The following is a 15,693-nucleotide window of genomic DNA, read 5'->3' on the forward strand; positions in this document are numbered from 1 at the left end:
CCCATTTATTTTTTCACCTTAAAAATGTCATATTTGCTCTTTATAAATCAGTTTTCTTCAATTGCTTTTTTCATGACATATTATCATATGCCTATGAAGTGACATGATTACTTATGATTTGTTTGTTTCTTGCATCAAATTTTATTCATGGAGGTTGTTATTCTTTGTTAGTGAACTATTTTTTTATTTATTAATTTTAGTTGGGTTATTCCATTGCTATGTATGATATTCTTAATTTCGTTATTTCTATATTTATATATTTTTCTCTTAAAAAATATTTATATTAATCTCAAACATATATTATTTTGATTCTCTATTTGAAAGGATTGAAAAACTAACTTTATACTCGAATCTTATGAATTTAAAATACATATAATGTTTATAAGAGATAATGAACTTATGTGTGCTTAGGAATATTTGGAATTTCTTCATAGATTTGTTATGTTATATTTTTATCATGTTTCTTGGGAATTTAAATATGAAAGAATAACTCATTTTTACATTAAAAATTTATATATATTCTAATGATTTCATATGTTATTTATGTATAAATCATAATGCTGCCCCCTCTAAAATCATGGTCAAGATCCGCCACTGCATGCATTTGATAAGGTACCTTGTGCAACTTGCACAAATATTATGCAACTAATATTTTCATATTGTAAAAAAAATACCAAAACTATACTGTTTGTTGGTTGGTGCCTGTTGTTTCTATAAAAGCAGTAAATATAGTCATCTGAATCTGACAACAATTTCTGAAGGAATTGAACACAAAACCTTTGTTTAAGTTACAAATGTTATAAACCATTAGTTGCACTTTGTTAAATATGCACATATTTTCCTCTTTACAGTTCCACTATTACAATGGAGCACTATTTCTCCATTCATTACATCAGATTTGCTTTTATGTTTTGGAACTCCATCTTTACTATGTGCTAAAAAATTCACACATCATAATTATGGTGTATTTTCAAGCAGAATAATAAAACATTTTCCATTACTATTTGATGCAAAACATTATTAATTTTAACCGTCTTTGGTTTTTAGCTTACATATAAAATATAACAGTTATTTACTTTAGACTATGGTGAGCGAGGAAGGTTGTAATTTACTGACAATAACAATAACACAGTTTATATAGCATATAAACTGAGCACATATTATTTTAATTTTAATTTTAATAACAATAACATTTATTTTACATATTATTTGAGTACAAAGTCCCACACTGCGGAGTTTAATACAAATAACAGTGTTTATATATTATAGGAAGACACAAGAACTTGTCCCTTCGGGGACATCTGATAAAATTGGAACGATACAGAGAAGATTAGCGTGGCCCCTGCGCAAGGATGACACGCACAAATCGAGAAATGGTCCAAATTTTTTTGACATTTTTTTCTTTCATTAATCTGTACCCTGAACAATGGTCCTGTAACTGGTGTAATTGTTCGTTCACGATGTGTCCCTTTTATGGTTTATTATTCAGTTGTTCTGTTACTGCTTCATTTGTGTATACTACAATTATTAGGTGTGACCTTATTTTTCTATGAACTTGGTATCAAGGTTTTGGGACTAGGGTTTTCATGGCTGTGGCTCTGGGGTTTTAAGATCTGCATCAAGTGGTATGAAATTGGATATTATCTCTACAATGATGACTTCTGCACTTGTTACTGATTTGGGTCTAAACTCATTATGGAGATGTTGGAAGCTCATGCAAGGGCTTCTACTTTGTTTCTTTAGAAGAAAATGCGTGCCTTTTGAAGCTTTGGGAAATAAACTATACTTATTGGGTTGCTGTGGTTGGTCTGAATATGCTACCGATAAGGTGAAACAAAGATCTCCTGTCCCAAATTCTATGTCATATGTGTCAATTAAAACATGTTTTGTCTATTAATTATTTTAAACCTTTATTATTATTTCTGTTTTTACTTCATCATCATTAATGCGAGAGAGTGTATGTGACACGATCTGAGACAACAGATCTGTGTTCGATGAGGTCAGTCATACAATGCTTCCATGTGTTCTTGGGTTGAAGTTGCTTCCTTCACATCTGCTAGGTAAAAATCCTCATCTCTATCTTTTGGATAAGGCTAAGTAAGTCAATGTTGTAATCAATAAGAGAAATAGAATTTGGTAATATTGAGCTGCTGGGTAGAGTTCTTACAGAATTTGCCAAGTAATTCAATTTATATGAATATGTGCACTGTTTTGTTGAGCTCCTTTGGATATCTTATTATATTGTAAACCAGAACATAAATATTCAGAACATTGTCTTATCTATTCATTAAGAGTTGGTGTAATGTGCTGCAAAAGTTTCTTGTAGTACTATCATCCTTTCTACTATCCAGGTAAATGCATCTTTCTTATCCCAAAATTATATGCTCCAAACTACATTATTACTTCTTAGTTATTTGATTTTGCAATATTTTAACTCTTGATATACTCTAATAGAGCCAGCACAATGAAGATGGTTACTAATTACTCCTTGGTTATTTCGTTTTGATTAATGATTGATATATGGTGCTGATGTACAAATGAAATCTGTATATATAACTGAAACCATTACTGCATGATCTGAGATAATTCAATTCCACATTTTTTATAGTCTTGTTACATCTTCTCATTTTAACATTCATGTTTTGCTTATCAACAATCATTGTACCCATTGTCTCTATTATCTTCCACTTTGTAGCTCTGCAACAATGGAGCCTTAGTATTGAGTGGAGTTTGAGTTCTACATTCCCCAAGGTCCTCATTTAATTCATTTTCCTTTGCTTTCCCCCATATAACAGCATAAAACCCAAATGTGAGGATTACTGCTCCAATAACACTGCAACATTTGAAACATGAAAGGTCAAACAATAACAAAATATGTCAATTATCAAATGATGCAAATATTTGTCTTCTTTGTACTTTCAATTTGTTCTTCTTTTCTGAAATCAAATCACAACAATGAATAAGGGAATGAGTTTCATACGTCCCCAAATACAGCACGTCACCAAGGATTATAACACTCAAAGTGGCAGCAATGGCTATTGACAGGGGCTTAAAGATTGATATGTATAAAGGTCCTTTAAGATGAAGACCCCAAGTGTGAACCAGACTACTAAGGCCAGTGCATAAGATTCCCTGCATAAAGTGATAAATTCAGTTAGGTGTTAATTTATTTCCTTTCCATGATTCATTTAACAAATTTATGAGATTCTCACCGAATATATGATAGCTATTAATGTTATATCAGGATTTATCTTCCAAGCACTCAAGTTTGCTTCTAAGAGTAAGCATACTGGTGCAGATATGAGAGTCCCACACAGGTTGTATAAGAAGACTACAATAACCTCTGCTGGATATTGTTTCATAACACTAGCCTGTTACAAGCTACACAATTAGTTCTTTTTTTGGTGTGGAAAATTCTCCATATGGCTCAAATCATATCGAGTACGACACTTGTTAGGAAGGACATTCTCGCATGAGATTAGTTTCTTACCCTTAAGCGGATACCTTTAATTAAGCTAAAAAATCATAGGTACTTGCTGCAATACGGAGAGGGAAAAATTATGCTTTTTGCCCCTTTTAATGTGTGTTATGGTTTAACTAACATCAAAGATTAGTTAGAACCTAAATTAATTTGTAGATACCAAAAATCTTAAAACAAAAGAAAAAAGTCAACTTATAAAACATACATGCATAAGCCAAACACCTATTACATGTTATTAATCAAATATTTCTACACCATTAAAACAATAGTTTAAAAAGACAACAAAACCTTCATTATAATTAAGTTTAATGACATAAAAAGTATTTGCTTAGATATACTGAACAAATACTGTATTTATAAAAGACTTACTCAAATTTTCTAGTGAGTATAAAATACCTGAACAATGTACCAGATTGGAACCAGAAGGTACTCAACTGCAAGTAGAGATCCACCAAGAACCCAATTCCTTTGTGAGGTTGAGGCCATTAAAGAAATGGCATCAGGTGATTGTTGTGGATATGAAGTAGTTGATAAGATTTTACAACCCTTGTATAAAACAACTATAAGTGCACCTAATATAGACATTGTAGTACCCAAGATTTTGGCTTGAGTGCTTTTACTTCTTAAAGCTAGCTTCTCCATCCTACATGCAAAGGATATGATAAGAGCATATAAGAAAAATAAACTTACATAAACATGTGCTACTTAGAAACTATCAAATAAGTGCATATCAGAAACAATCAAATACTTTTGACATAGAAACAGGGGTGGATCTAGGATTTTGGTTAAAGGAGGCCAAAACTATTCTTGTTCATAATCATTTCAGGCTATGCCATGCATTAAGAGAGATCTTATATTTATATTAGTCATTTTGGATTGGTCTTCATTTTTTGTATAATTTTTTGCATAATTTTTTGCTCATACAGTTGAAATATAGTATAACATCATGTTAATAATATAGTGTAGATAGGCACCTGAAAAATACAGCAATTATGAAGGTAAAAGCTGGTATAAGGTTGCTAAGAGCAGAAGAAAGAGTAGGTGAAGTGTATTGAAGTCCTTTATATCCACAAAGCTGAGCTACAAATCTTCCTCACTCAATTCACAAAAAGCAAAATATAATCAGAATCAACACCCAAGTTTAATTATTCAAAATAAATAACCAAGTTTCCAAAATCTTACCCAACTACTCCAAGGATGAAAATTCTGAAGATCAGAGACACCTTGAAAGGTGGAAGTCCTCTTGACCTACATAAATGCTCATCTAAGATATGAATATAGAATAAAATTCATTTGGGTTATATGTTATGTGGTAATAATGAACATGCAATAATATAGCACCATTGGAAGATGAAGGGCATGGGCAAAAGAAGCACAAGAGTGGAGATTGCAAATGAATAAACAATGAAAACATAGTAACTCAATCCCTTATTAGTAGCTGCTTTGAATAGAATATTAACACCAACGTTGGTGCACTCTATTGCAACCATTGCACTGAATGGAACCACATCATTGCAGCAATACCTCTCTGCCATCCCTTTCTTTCTCTCTAGTTCTATCTCACCTCTCTATTTCAATCTTTATTTCTCTCTTTTTCAATGTTCTTTATTTAAAAGAAAATGAGTTGTGTGCAGTATAATGTTTTTATACCCATATAGTGCATTCATTGTTCATCTTATTACTTTAAATTAAGAGGTAAATGGTTATTAACATAAGTAACCAATCTCTTTCAGTATGTGTAATTATTTATTTCAATAAGTGTCGCTTCAAGAATCGAATATTTCATCTTTTGATTTATCTAGGAAATCAATTGGCCTTATGCTACTAGTAATATCTGAATGTTCAGCATTTGATTTGGGAATCTAGAGGTAATTATTTTTTAGGATATAAATCCATGGCACATATATTTGACATTTTTATAATATGTGACTAATGAGGTGGTTGGTGATTGTTAGATTTACACTTGTTATAGTGTCGTCATCAGTTTTTGGAGGCAGCAATAGGCACTGAATTTTATATAGCAATTCTAAATTATGGGGTTTGTTTGTTTATGCTGACTTTACTGATGATTCCTGATAAAGAGACAAGGGAAAGTTGAGAGATTGAGTTTACAATAAACTTGGCAAAAGTCCAAAAAATGAAGAGGTAAAGTGTGGACTGTGCACATATTTTTGGTGGTTAACATATAACTGACACGGTTGCACTAAATAATGAATGAAAGGCGACATCTATTATGATTAACATCGAATGTGAAGCATGGCTGCACCTCATATCTGCAAGCATTCATTTTCTGTAGTCTTTTATCTGTGTTTGGTAACACCATCATAGCTTATAAGCTAATCAATTAATTTATGTGAACAATAGAAGCTACTTGTAGGTATTTTGATAAAAATGCTTATTTAATAAGCTACAAGTTTATACCATAGTTATGTGGCTTTGTTATAAATGAAGTCTTATTATAATAATAATAATCTTCTGTATCAAAAAAATCATATGCCTATATCCAATACGAAATCAAACTTAGTAAAATAATATAAATATTATTTTTTAATTTTTTAATTGAATTATACTTTTTAATTGGGAGGTGACATAAATTCAGATAAAATTAGGGATATGTGGTCCTATTTCATTGGCCATGTAGTTGTTTCATTCACATTTGGAAAAGGTTTTTCAACATTAATTTTTTTGATAACATTCTTCTATTTATCTTTATTTTATTTATTCACTTCTCACCACAGATATTCATTTTGTATCACACCTAGAAAAAATGGTTCTAAATTTCATAATATATATTTCGTTCAATTCTCCCTCACATTGTGACAATGGATTCCACCGTATGGCTAGAGTTCACAAAATTATTCACAATCCATCATTTATCTAAATCCATCCAAATCTATCTATTAGACCTAGTGAATTTAAAGATATAATATAATGAATAGTGTTGATAATGGATAGATTCAAATTCATCCATCCATTATATCTGGGATGATAATGAGGAGGAACAGGTACAGATAGTGCTTTCCCATACCCATATCCGTACTATTTATGAGTATCCGCACGGGTAGCGGGTATTTACGGGTACCAATGATTTTTTAATTTTCAATATATATTTATATATTTTATAATAATTAATATAAGTAAAATAATTGTTACATGAAAAATAAAATTTATATACATGCTATATTATCATATATTTCAATTACTAAAATTCATTATAACATAATACAAAAATAAATAATATATAATTATAAAAAAATAATAAAAATGTAATACATATAAATTATTTAATTAAAAAATAAATTTATAAATATGAAAATTGTCATCCCTAATTATATCTAATGTATATCTATTATATCCAATGAATATCAATTGATATATCCATTTGAATGGATAATCAATCTATCAGAAAAACAAAAATTCAAAAATGACATTCTTTGCTTTTTAATTTCATTTAATATTTAAGTAAATTAAATTCAAACAAATTCATAAATAATTCTTACTTTCACTTTTAATATTTTATTAAATAGATATCAATTATAGAACTTGTGTACATAGTTAATATTAAAAGTTTATTCTTAAGTACACAATATATATAAGTATGAGAAAGAAATATATGTAATGATAGTATATGAGTTTTGTAATTATCACTGCATAATCCACCATTTATATTTTTTCATGTCTGACTCTTCAAAAAAGTAAAAAGTAATTCAAATGAACGATGAATGATATAGTGATTATGTATTATCTTTACATTGACAATACATGGATATTAGACTCGTAGAATATTAAAAAAATATTTTTTTAAAAGTTCAAAAAATCAATTTCTTTTAATAAAAAACAATTTTTAATTTTTTTTAAATGAATTTAAAAGTGTTTTTTTAAATGTGATTATAAAAAATGTTTTGATAATAATTTTTAAATTAATGATTTTCTCCAATAATGTTTTTAATTCCAATAAAAAAATCAAATGAATTGGATAATCATCTGTCAAGATATATAAAAATAGAATCATGCATGAATTGGATGGATTGAAATCCATCCATTAAGTTTGGATATGAATGAATTCGATAACTTGAAATATTGTTTAAATAGATTGATAGATGACTTTTCATTCATCCATTAACATCCAAATTCATCCAAATCATACTATTGATATATTTGATAACAAAAATGAAGTTTTTTTTAAAATAATTATCTTATTGATTTTTTTAATAAATTCTATGATTTAATATATTGAATTAATTTGAACACTACCAAAAAAATTTATACAACGTTTCCTCGTGACTGAAATATATTTTTATGTATTGAATTTGGTACAAATATTATCAATTAATTAAAACATATATTTGATTATGCATAACACTAAATTTATTTCAAACTAATTATATTAATAAAAATCATGTTCATTTTATATTTGCATAGACCATTATAAAACCACAGGTAAAACTCCTTTCAAAAGTGAGTTTGAACATAAAACACTAGCTAGATGCATGATGGGGGACATTGTTCTCCATAAGAAACACCGTTGACATTTTCACAAGAATATGCAGGTCCTTCATTTCTACAATGATTACTCCATAAATAAATGTCCTCTGTTGTTATGTTTTGGCATGGAAATGTTTCACTGCACCTAAAATTGACTGCAACATCACCCTTGACACTTCCTTGAATATTTTTGTAATGTATATTGCTGATTTGCACTCTTGAAGGTACCTAAAACAATAATCTCATAGGTTGAGTATCCAAAATAATTAGAGTATTATTTAAGCATCAATTTTATAGGTTCATGTGCTATAATTAATTAGCATGTTGAGCTAATAAAACCTAGCAATATTCATTACAAGCCATTCCTTTTACTAAGATTTAATTTTGGTCAACTTGTACTTTTTAAAATTTTGGACCTGTGGGGATGTTCTCAAGTTATCAACATCTATTAATTGCTTTTAAAAAAAGCACTTATATCCACATGTATCACTTTATTTATTGCAACCAAGACTATCTTGTTTTCTACTACTCTCCTAAACTTTATGCCACCTAAGTAAAAAAAACCTTTGAATGAGTGTAATTAGTATGAATTTTTCTAATAAAAATATTATCATGTAAAGTATCCTTCATTCTATGCAAAAACAAAAACTCATTCAGCAATTGCAGTATTTGAATAGGAATTAGAATACATACCTTATGCATGCAATTACCATTTGGACAATAATGTTGATCAATGTTAATGGGATTTTCCACATCAATAATAACAATGTCTTCATAAACAAAATTAGAAGCCTTTATGGGTTGATCCAAAGGTGCTGCCCAAGTTTTGATTCTAAGACCATTACTGGTACCATTAAATGTGCAATTCTTGACATATATTTCTTCTATACTTTCATCACCTTCATTACCAAGGCTTCCCACACTAATTCCATGACCAGGACCACAATAAACATTAGATATATTAACCTTATTGGTGCCAGAAATTATAGCAATACAATCATCACCAGTGCCAATATGTACATTGTTGATGTTTATCCCTTTACACAAACCTAATTTGATACCATCAGTGTTAGGGCTGTTACTTGGGGCTGTTATTGTTAGATTTGTGAAGACCATGTTCTCACAACTATATACTGAGAAGTGTGCATTTTGGCTGTTAACAGAATGCAAGTTCTGAACATAACTATTTGTCACGAAGTCAAAGGACATTGTCTGTTTCAAATGTATCACAAAAATATATGTTAGTGCATGTTATAAAGCTAACGTAGGAAATAAAAAATATCAAAGAAACACATTAGAAGTGTTAGATCAACTAGGTCTTGGTCTAGTGGATAAAGTCTCATTCTCAAGTATCGTATTAGGTTAAAGATCAAATATTTGATCATTAGAAGCAACATTTGTGCTGATTTTGTTTGGTATAACAAAAAATATCTACTTACCCTATAATTAAGTAACTAATCTTTTTTGGTGTATTTCCAATAAGTATTGCTAACAAAAATGAAGTTTTTGAACTTTTAAGTTTTAACCATCCTAGAATCCAATAGATCATTCAATAATTAAACTAACGTTTCGTTGATGTTTGTGCTAATTTGAATTAAATGAACAAATAATATAACATAAAGCAAATAATTAATTACCATAAGAACAGGTTTGTGTCCCCAAACCCAAGCTCCTTGACCATCCAATATGCCAGTTCCAGTCAAATTGAGTTGATTTATATACCTAAAATTTATCCAAGAAATATCTGAAAATGAACGAGTAATTGGAGCCTTCAAAACACCTTGTATTTCAAAGGTAGTCCAACCCTTGCATGGACCTTTAAATATGATTGGATTGAGCAAATAGGTTCCATCAGGTATCACAATACTTGCATTTCCATTCCAATTGCATGCCTCATTCCACGCACTCAAAAATGCCTTTATGGAAAATAAATGGCAAATAAATATTACCTCTTAAACAAAAATAATTTCAAAGAAAAAAAGAAGAGAAAAATGAACATAGACTTACCATATTGTTATCAACCTTGCCATCTGAAATTGCACCATAGCTTTTTATGTTAAAAAGCTTGATATTATTCAGTTGTGCTTTTCCAATGCAAACTATTATGCACACCATAAAAACCATAAAAATCCATCTGACCATCTTTTACTTGGTTTTTTCAGGAGAGAACTAGATTTATTTTCTATTATACTATTTTATGAAGAATAGAATTATATATATATATATATATATATATATATATATAGCAGTGCAAAATGATAAAACAACAAACAAGATTTTTTTTGATAAGTAGCAACAAACAAATGATAGACTTGGAAAAAAATGAAAAAATTGATTCGAATTTTGAATGTCAAACTTTAACTTTTGTTGTTATTTTATGATTTTAAATTTGGTTTGACCTGTTCTCTCTTATCTAAATGTGTTGGGTCATTATGAGTTTTCTACTAACTAATTCAAAATATTCTCTCTCATAAAACCTAATCCTAAATGCATCCATTCATAGGTTAAATTAACTTAAAAAAATAAGAAGATAATCATTCCCTAATTTAATTGTTATGGTTATCTTATCCTTAATTCTCTCAACAAATTGGTAAATATCATTTTTAAATGTTATTATCTTCAAATATATTTTTTCTCCAAAACATAAATTCTAACTACTTTTAATTATAGATTTTGTTTCTAGAACTTAGTTGATTATTTAAATGAATTACTTCACAATATCATTTTATACAAGCAAGACTAATTTATAATAGATAGCGTGAGTGAGTGTTCCTTTTAGCATGTGCCGATCTCAATTACCGAATCTTAATATTTAATCTTATACGATATCTGAATAAATAAATTACAATTTTTTTGTTGATTCAATATTTAGATAAAATACAATATTTTTTATTAATTAAATTAAAATTTCAATTAAATTCTTTACAATTTATAATCGAATAATATGATATAGTATTCAAAACTATGGGAAGAAATTCAAATTTTGAAAAGCAATTGTCTAACCGGTTTAAAGAATAAATAAATTAAAATATTAATTAGGATATATCAAGTTCCTAAAATTAATAATTAATGATTTGATGAGAAAATCATCGTAGTGTGACAACAATAATTAGATATGGGATATAATTATAAGAAATTAGAATGCTTTTATCCTACATAATTGTGAGTTTTGTACAAATTAATTAGCACATGATGCTTTTATCCTCTTTTATTATGCATAATTTAATAACAAATGAACTATTGAAGATTTAATATAAAAAGTGTATTCACGATTTAATTAGTGTATGAAGGTTGTCTATTTATTTAAATTATACATTTTTTTTTGCCTAAGTGTCAAAGTACCTCGAAACGAATTTATTAGAAAAGCAGAGAAATTACATGTTAGCAAACCTATAGGAAGGCAATAAAGTTCTATTCCTATTGAGAGCCTCAACTATAAAGTTAGGGGGAACATTCCAACTATTAAAAGTTTGAGTAGATATTGCATAATTAGCTAAACTATCGGCACATTGATTCCCCGCTCTGAAAATGTGTGTGACTTTACAATTCATTGTTTGTCTTAACAACATGCAACATTGCCATTTCCCTAGAAGCTTCCAAGGCGGCTTAATCTTCCCATTGAAAATGTCCACCACAGTAATCGAGTCACATTCAAGCCACCCCCCGAATGCCCAGGAGCACCTTTTGCAGCACCATCAGAATTTATTTTAATCCAAGAGTAGGAAAGCGGATACCAAATGACCTCAATGATGCTAGGAGCTTTGCTATAATTTATGGAGATGTTTAGGCTCTTGAGAATTTGAAACTCCTTCAAAGACTTGAAAGCACAACGAGTTGCTTGGTTTCCAGAAAGCGTAGTTGCCAACTTGATTTTTGAGATAGCTTGAGCTTGGGTGATTGTATTATCTTTGAATCTTGTTTGGTTTCTGCACTGCCATATGACATGAATAGAGTGAATGATACAAACAACTATTACCTCCTTTAGCTGAGGACTCCAAAGCAGGTCACATGCCTTCATTAAATCTGAAATGGAAGAGAGATTCAAGTTTATGGTGAAAACACTGCTCAACCAGTTCCATATTGGCTTGACAAAAGGGCAAGTCATGAAAAGATGGTGCGCAGATTCAGCTGTTGCCTTGCAGAGACTGCATATGGAGGCCATAGAGTAACCTCGCTTTTGCCAATTATCATCAGTGAGCATTTTACTATAATACAACCTCCATGTGGTGAAGGATTTAGAAGGAGGTATTGTGGGAGACCAGACGTGCTTGCACCAGCTTGGAGTATTGGCATTTTGAACAACACATTTGTAGGAATCTCTTAAAGAAAGGGTGCCATCATTGGTACCTTTCCAAATGATTTTGTCCTCTTGATTGAAGATTATTATGTTAGAAACTAAAGCAGATATGTGAGGAAATCTGGTTGAGAGAGTTATAGGTATACTCCAATTAGAATTTAACCTGAAATCAGCCACTGAAGCACAGAGCATAGGGTGAATCACCTCAGGAATGTTTAGAGAATCCACTAGAGGAACTCCAAGCCAATTGTCACACCAAAAATTTGTGTTGAGACCATTTCCAACCAAACACAGAGAATTCTAATGCGCAATGTGTCAATTAGTTTTGATGTGAGGCCATATGGAGGATTTGAAGTGCCTACTGGGAAGCAGAGCACCCTTGCCAAATTTTTGTCTATAGAATTCTTCCCAAGAATGAGAAGAAGAGAGCATTTCCCAAGAAAGCTTGAGCATTGCAGCCTTGTTTAGGCTATTGATGGACCTAATTCCTAATCCTCCAGCTTTGGTTGGCAAGCAAACCTGCTTCCAGGCCACAGTTGTTAACTTTCTTTGAGTTGTATCACCTGACCATATGAAATTTCTTATCTTTGTATCCAAGTTTTTGATCATTTGAGAGGGCCAACTGTAAACATGAAAGTTATAAATCAACATAATCTGGATAACATACTTAACTAACTCAACTCTTCCCATAATTGAAAGAGAGAAGCCTTTCCATTTAGACATTTTAGAAACAATTTTGTCAGCAATTGGTTGGAGATGGATTCGCTTAGGCCTTCCTTTAAAGAGAGGAACCCTTAAATAATTGAAAGGGAGACTCCCTACAGAGAAACCCAAGAGAGCAGACAGATTACCAATTTTCCTAGGAGAAGCACCTGAAGTGTAGAATTTGCACTTATCATGATTAATTTTTTGCCCTGAAGCTTGAGAGTAATCATTGAAAAGATGCTTTAAGATGATGATTTCCCTCTTGATTCCTTTGCAAAAGATCAATATATCATCAGCATACAAGACATGACTTGGAGTTCTGAGATCTTTAGGCCCTACCATTGTGCTAATCTTGCCATCCAACACCAGCTTAGAGATTCCCCTACTCTGGACATCTTCAGCAAGCCCAAACAACAGAGGGGATAATGGATCACCTTGCCTCAAACCTCTAGCACAATTGAAGAATCTCACCATCTAACCATTGACACTGATAGATAATTTTGCAGATTCCAGAATGGTTATGATCCAACTCTAAAACTTGCCATTGAAGCCAAAGGGTTTAATTGTATCCATAAGAAATTTCCAATCCAAGGTGTCAAAAGCTTTCTTGATATCCACTTATATTGCAAGATTACTACTAAAGACTTTATGATCAAGCAAATTAATAGCTTCAGATGCCAAGCATATGAAACCCCTTTGTTGAGGGGATATGATTCTATGAGCTATTATAGCCAATCTATCCGCAATGACCTTAGTGATAATTTTGAAATGGAAATTAGCTAAAGCTATTGGTATGAAGTTTTCAATTCTGTCAGCACCAGCAAATTTAGGAATTAACACCATATTGTTGGAATTGAGATTAGGCAACAACCAGTTGTTGTTGAAAAACTGCTGAACAGTTACAGATTTCTTTATGAATTATATCCCATAAATTGTGAGAAAAAGCTCCACCAAAACCATCCGGGTCAGGAGCACCCTCCCCATTCATATTGAAAACAACATCCTTGATCTCATTTGTGGAGGGCATAACAGTTAACATTTCATTTTCCTCATCTGTGACCATGCTAGGGATGGCAGAGCTTATTAAACTGTTGGGAGTAGCATTATTATTGGATCCAAAAAGATTAGAAAAGTAGCCAAGAACATGGTTGGCAATCTCCTGATTATCACTGAGAATATTATCTCCATCTTTTAACATTGATATTGACTTTGTTACTTGTTTGACTTTTGTGATCTTGTGGAAGAAATTTGTGTTTCTATTCCCTTGCACATGCCAATTAAGCCTAGCCTTCTCCCTCCATAATTCCTCCTCTATCTTGAGAGCCTACAAAAGATGATTCTGAGCTATTTCTTCCTACTGTAGTAGCTCGAGGGTAGGACCAGAATTAGCAATGCATTTTGAACTGTTGTCACATCATCAGAGGCTCTTTTAACATTTTGGTGAATGTTGCCAAACACCCGAATGTTCCAATTTTTCAGCTCTTTCTTTAAGTTCTTTAGCTTTTGTGCCATAATAAACATAGGGCACCCCACCACTTCCACCTTCCAGGATTCAACTATAATTCTCTTGCAATCAGGGTGATGCACCCACATTTTATGGAACCTAAACTGAGGTCTCATAGAATTGCAGACCTTAGTAGCACAACTAGGATGATGATCAGAGGACACCTTAGGCAAGGTGCAACAATGGACTTGATCCCAGACTTCAAGCCATTGATCATTGCAGAGGCTTCTATCCAACCTTCTTTCAGTTAGATCATGCCCCATTCTTTTGTTGGACCAAGTAAACTCAACACCTCTAGTGACTAAATGCACTAGATTAGCATCATCTGAGAAGCTCCTAAAGTCATTAGAGGCAACTCTACTAAGCAATCTCCCCCCTCTGCATTCATTAGCTCCCAAGACAACATTAAAGTCTCCAAGGCAGCACCAAGGACCATCATGGTTGAGCATAATACTTTGGATTTCAGACCAAAGATTTCTTCTTTGAATCATATTGGTGTGGGCATACACAACACAAACATTCACGTGCTGATTATCAATTGTAATAGACATGGAAATCTGTTGAGCAGAGTTAGATATTAAAGTTGGGTCGAGATCAGTTTTACAAATACCCCATAGGTTAGGTCTCAAAGACCCTCTGCTGTTAGTAGCAAACAAATTTAGGTTTAGAACACTCCAAAAGTTAGGATCAAAGTCACCTGCTGATATCATAGGCTCAGAGATGAAGATTAAGTCAGGTTTATTGAGTAAACAAAGATTTTTTAGGACAAGTTTAGTGTTTAGATTTCCTAAACCTCTACAGTTCCAATAAAGAACTTTCATTGAGCATTAATTGAGGATTTATCCTTTCGGGTGTAGTGAACCTTCTCATTCTTACTCCTTTTCTTTTGTCTCTTTTTATGAGACTTAGAAAGGACTTCTGTGAAGTTGCCCTCTTCTTGTGTTTCATCCTCATCTGGATCATCATCAGCCCATAATCTCCCAATTAGTCTCATATCATTTGTTGCTTTTAGATTCACCATTTCCTCCACAAAATTGGACAAAGCCTTCATTTCCCAGAGTAGGTTGAACCAACTCCTCAGCTAGATTGTCCCCCTCGACCTGATTTCTTAGCAGAAGCAATAGGGGATAGGTTAGATTCCTCTACTCTTGTTTCCATGATGTCTTCATCAGAAGAATCATTGATGTCTTTCTCAGAAGAGTCAGTTATGACCCTTGTAGC

At 31.5% G+C, this 15,693-nt stretch overlaps 1 protein-coding gene across 3 annotated transcripts in view; it reads right to left on the minus strand.

Moving 5' to 3' along the window:
• The window catches only part of LOC109359378 (WAT1-related protein At4g15540-like), a 16,453-nt gene extending 11,366 nt beyond the window's left edge, over window positions 1-5,087 (minus strand). The window contains exons 1-7 of one of the 3 annotated variants that reach the window (XM_019604018.1): window positions 4,823-5,085; window positions 4,664-4,729; window positions 4,456-4,569; window positions 3,878-4,124; window positions 3,213-3,371; window positions 2,981-3,132; window positions 2,552-2,833 (exon numbers count right to left, since the gene is read on the minus strand). In XM_019604018.1, the coding sequence (XP_019459563.1) occupies window positions 2,650-2,833; window positions 2,981-3,132; window positions 3,213-3,371; window positions 3,878-4,124; window positions 4,456-4,569; window positions 4,664-4,729; window positions 4,823-5,016 (1,116 nt within the window). In that variant the 5' untranslated portion in view covers window positions 5,017-5,085 and the 3' untranslated portion in view covers window positions 2,552-2,649. Of the gene's footprint in view, window positions 1-2,551; window positions 2,834-2,980; window positions 3,133-3,212; window positions 3,372-3,877; window positions 4,125-4,455; window positions 4,570-4,663; window positions 4,730-4,822 lie in introns of those variants that run through there. The other 2 variants (XM_019604019.1, XM_019604020.1) reach the window with 2 other exon arrangements.

Source organism: Lupinus angustifolius, chromosome LG11 (assembly GCF_001865875.1).
Source record: "Lupinus angustifolius cultivar Tanjil chromosome LG11, LupAngTanjil_v1.0, whole genome shotgun sequence".
In the NCBI taxonomy this organism is placed as follows: Eukaryota; Viridiplantae; Streptophyta; class Magnoliopsida; order Fabales; family Fabaceae; genus Lupinus; species Lupinus angustifolius.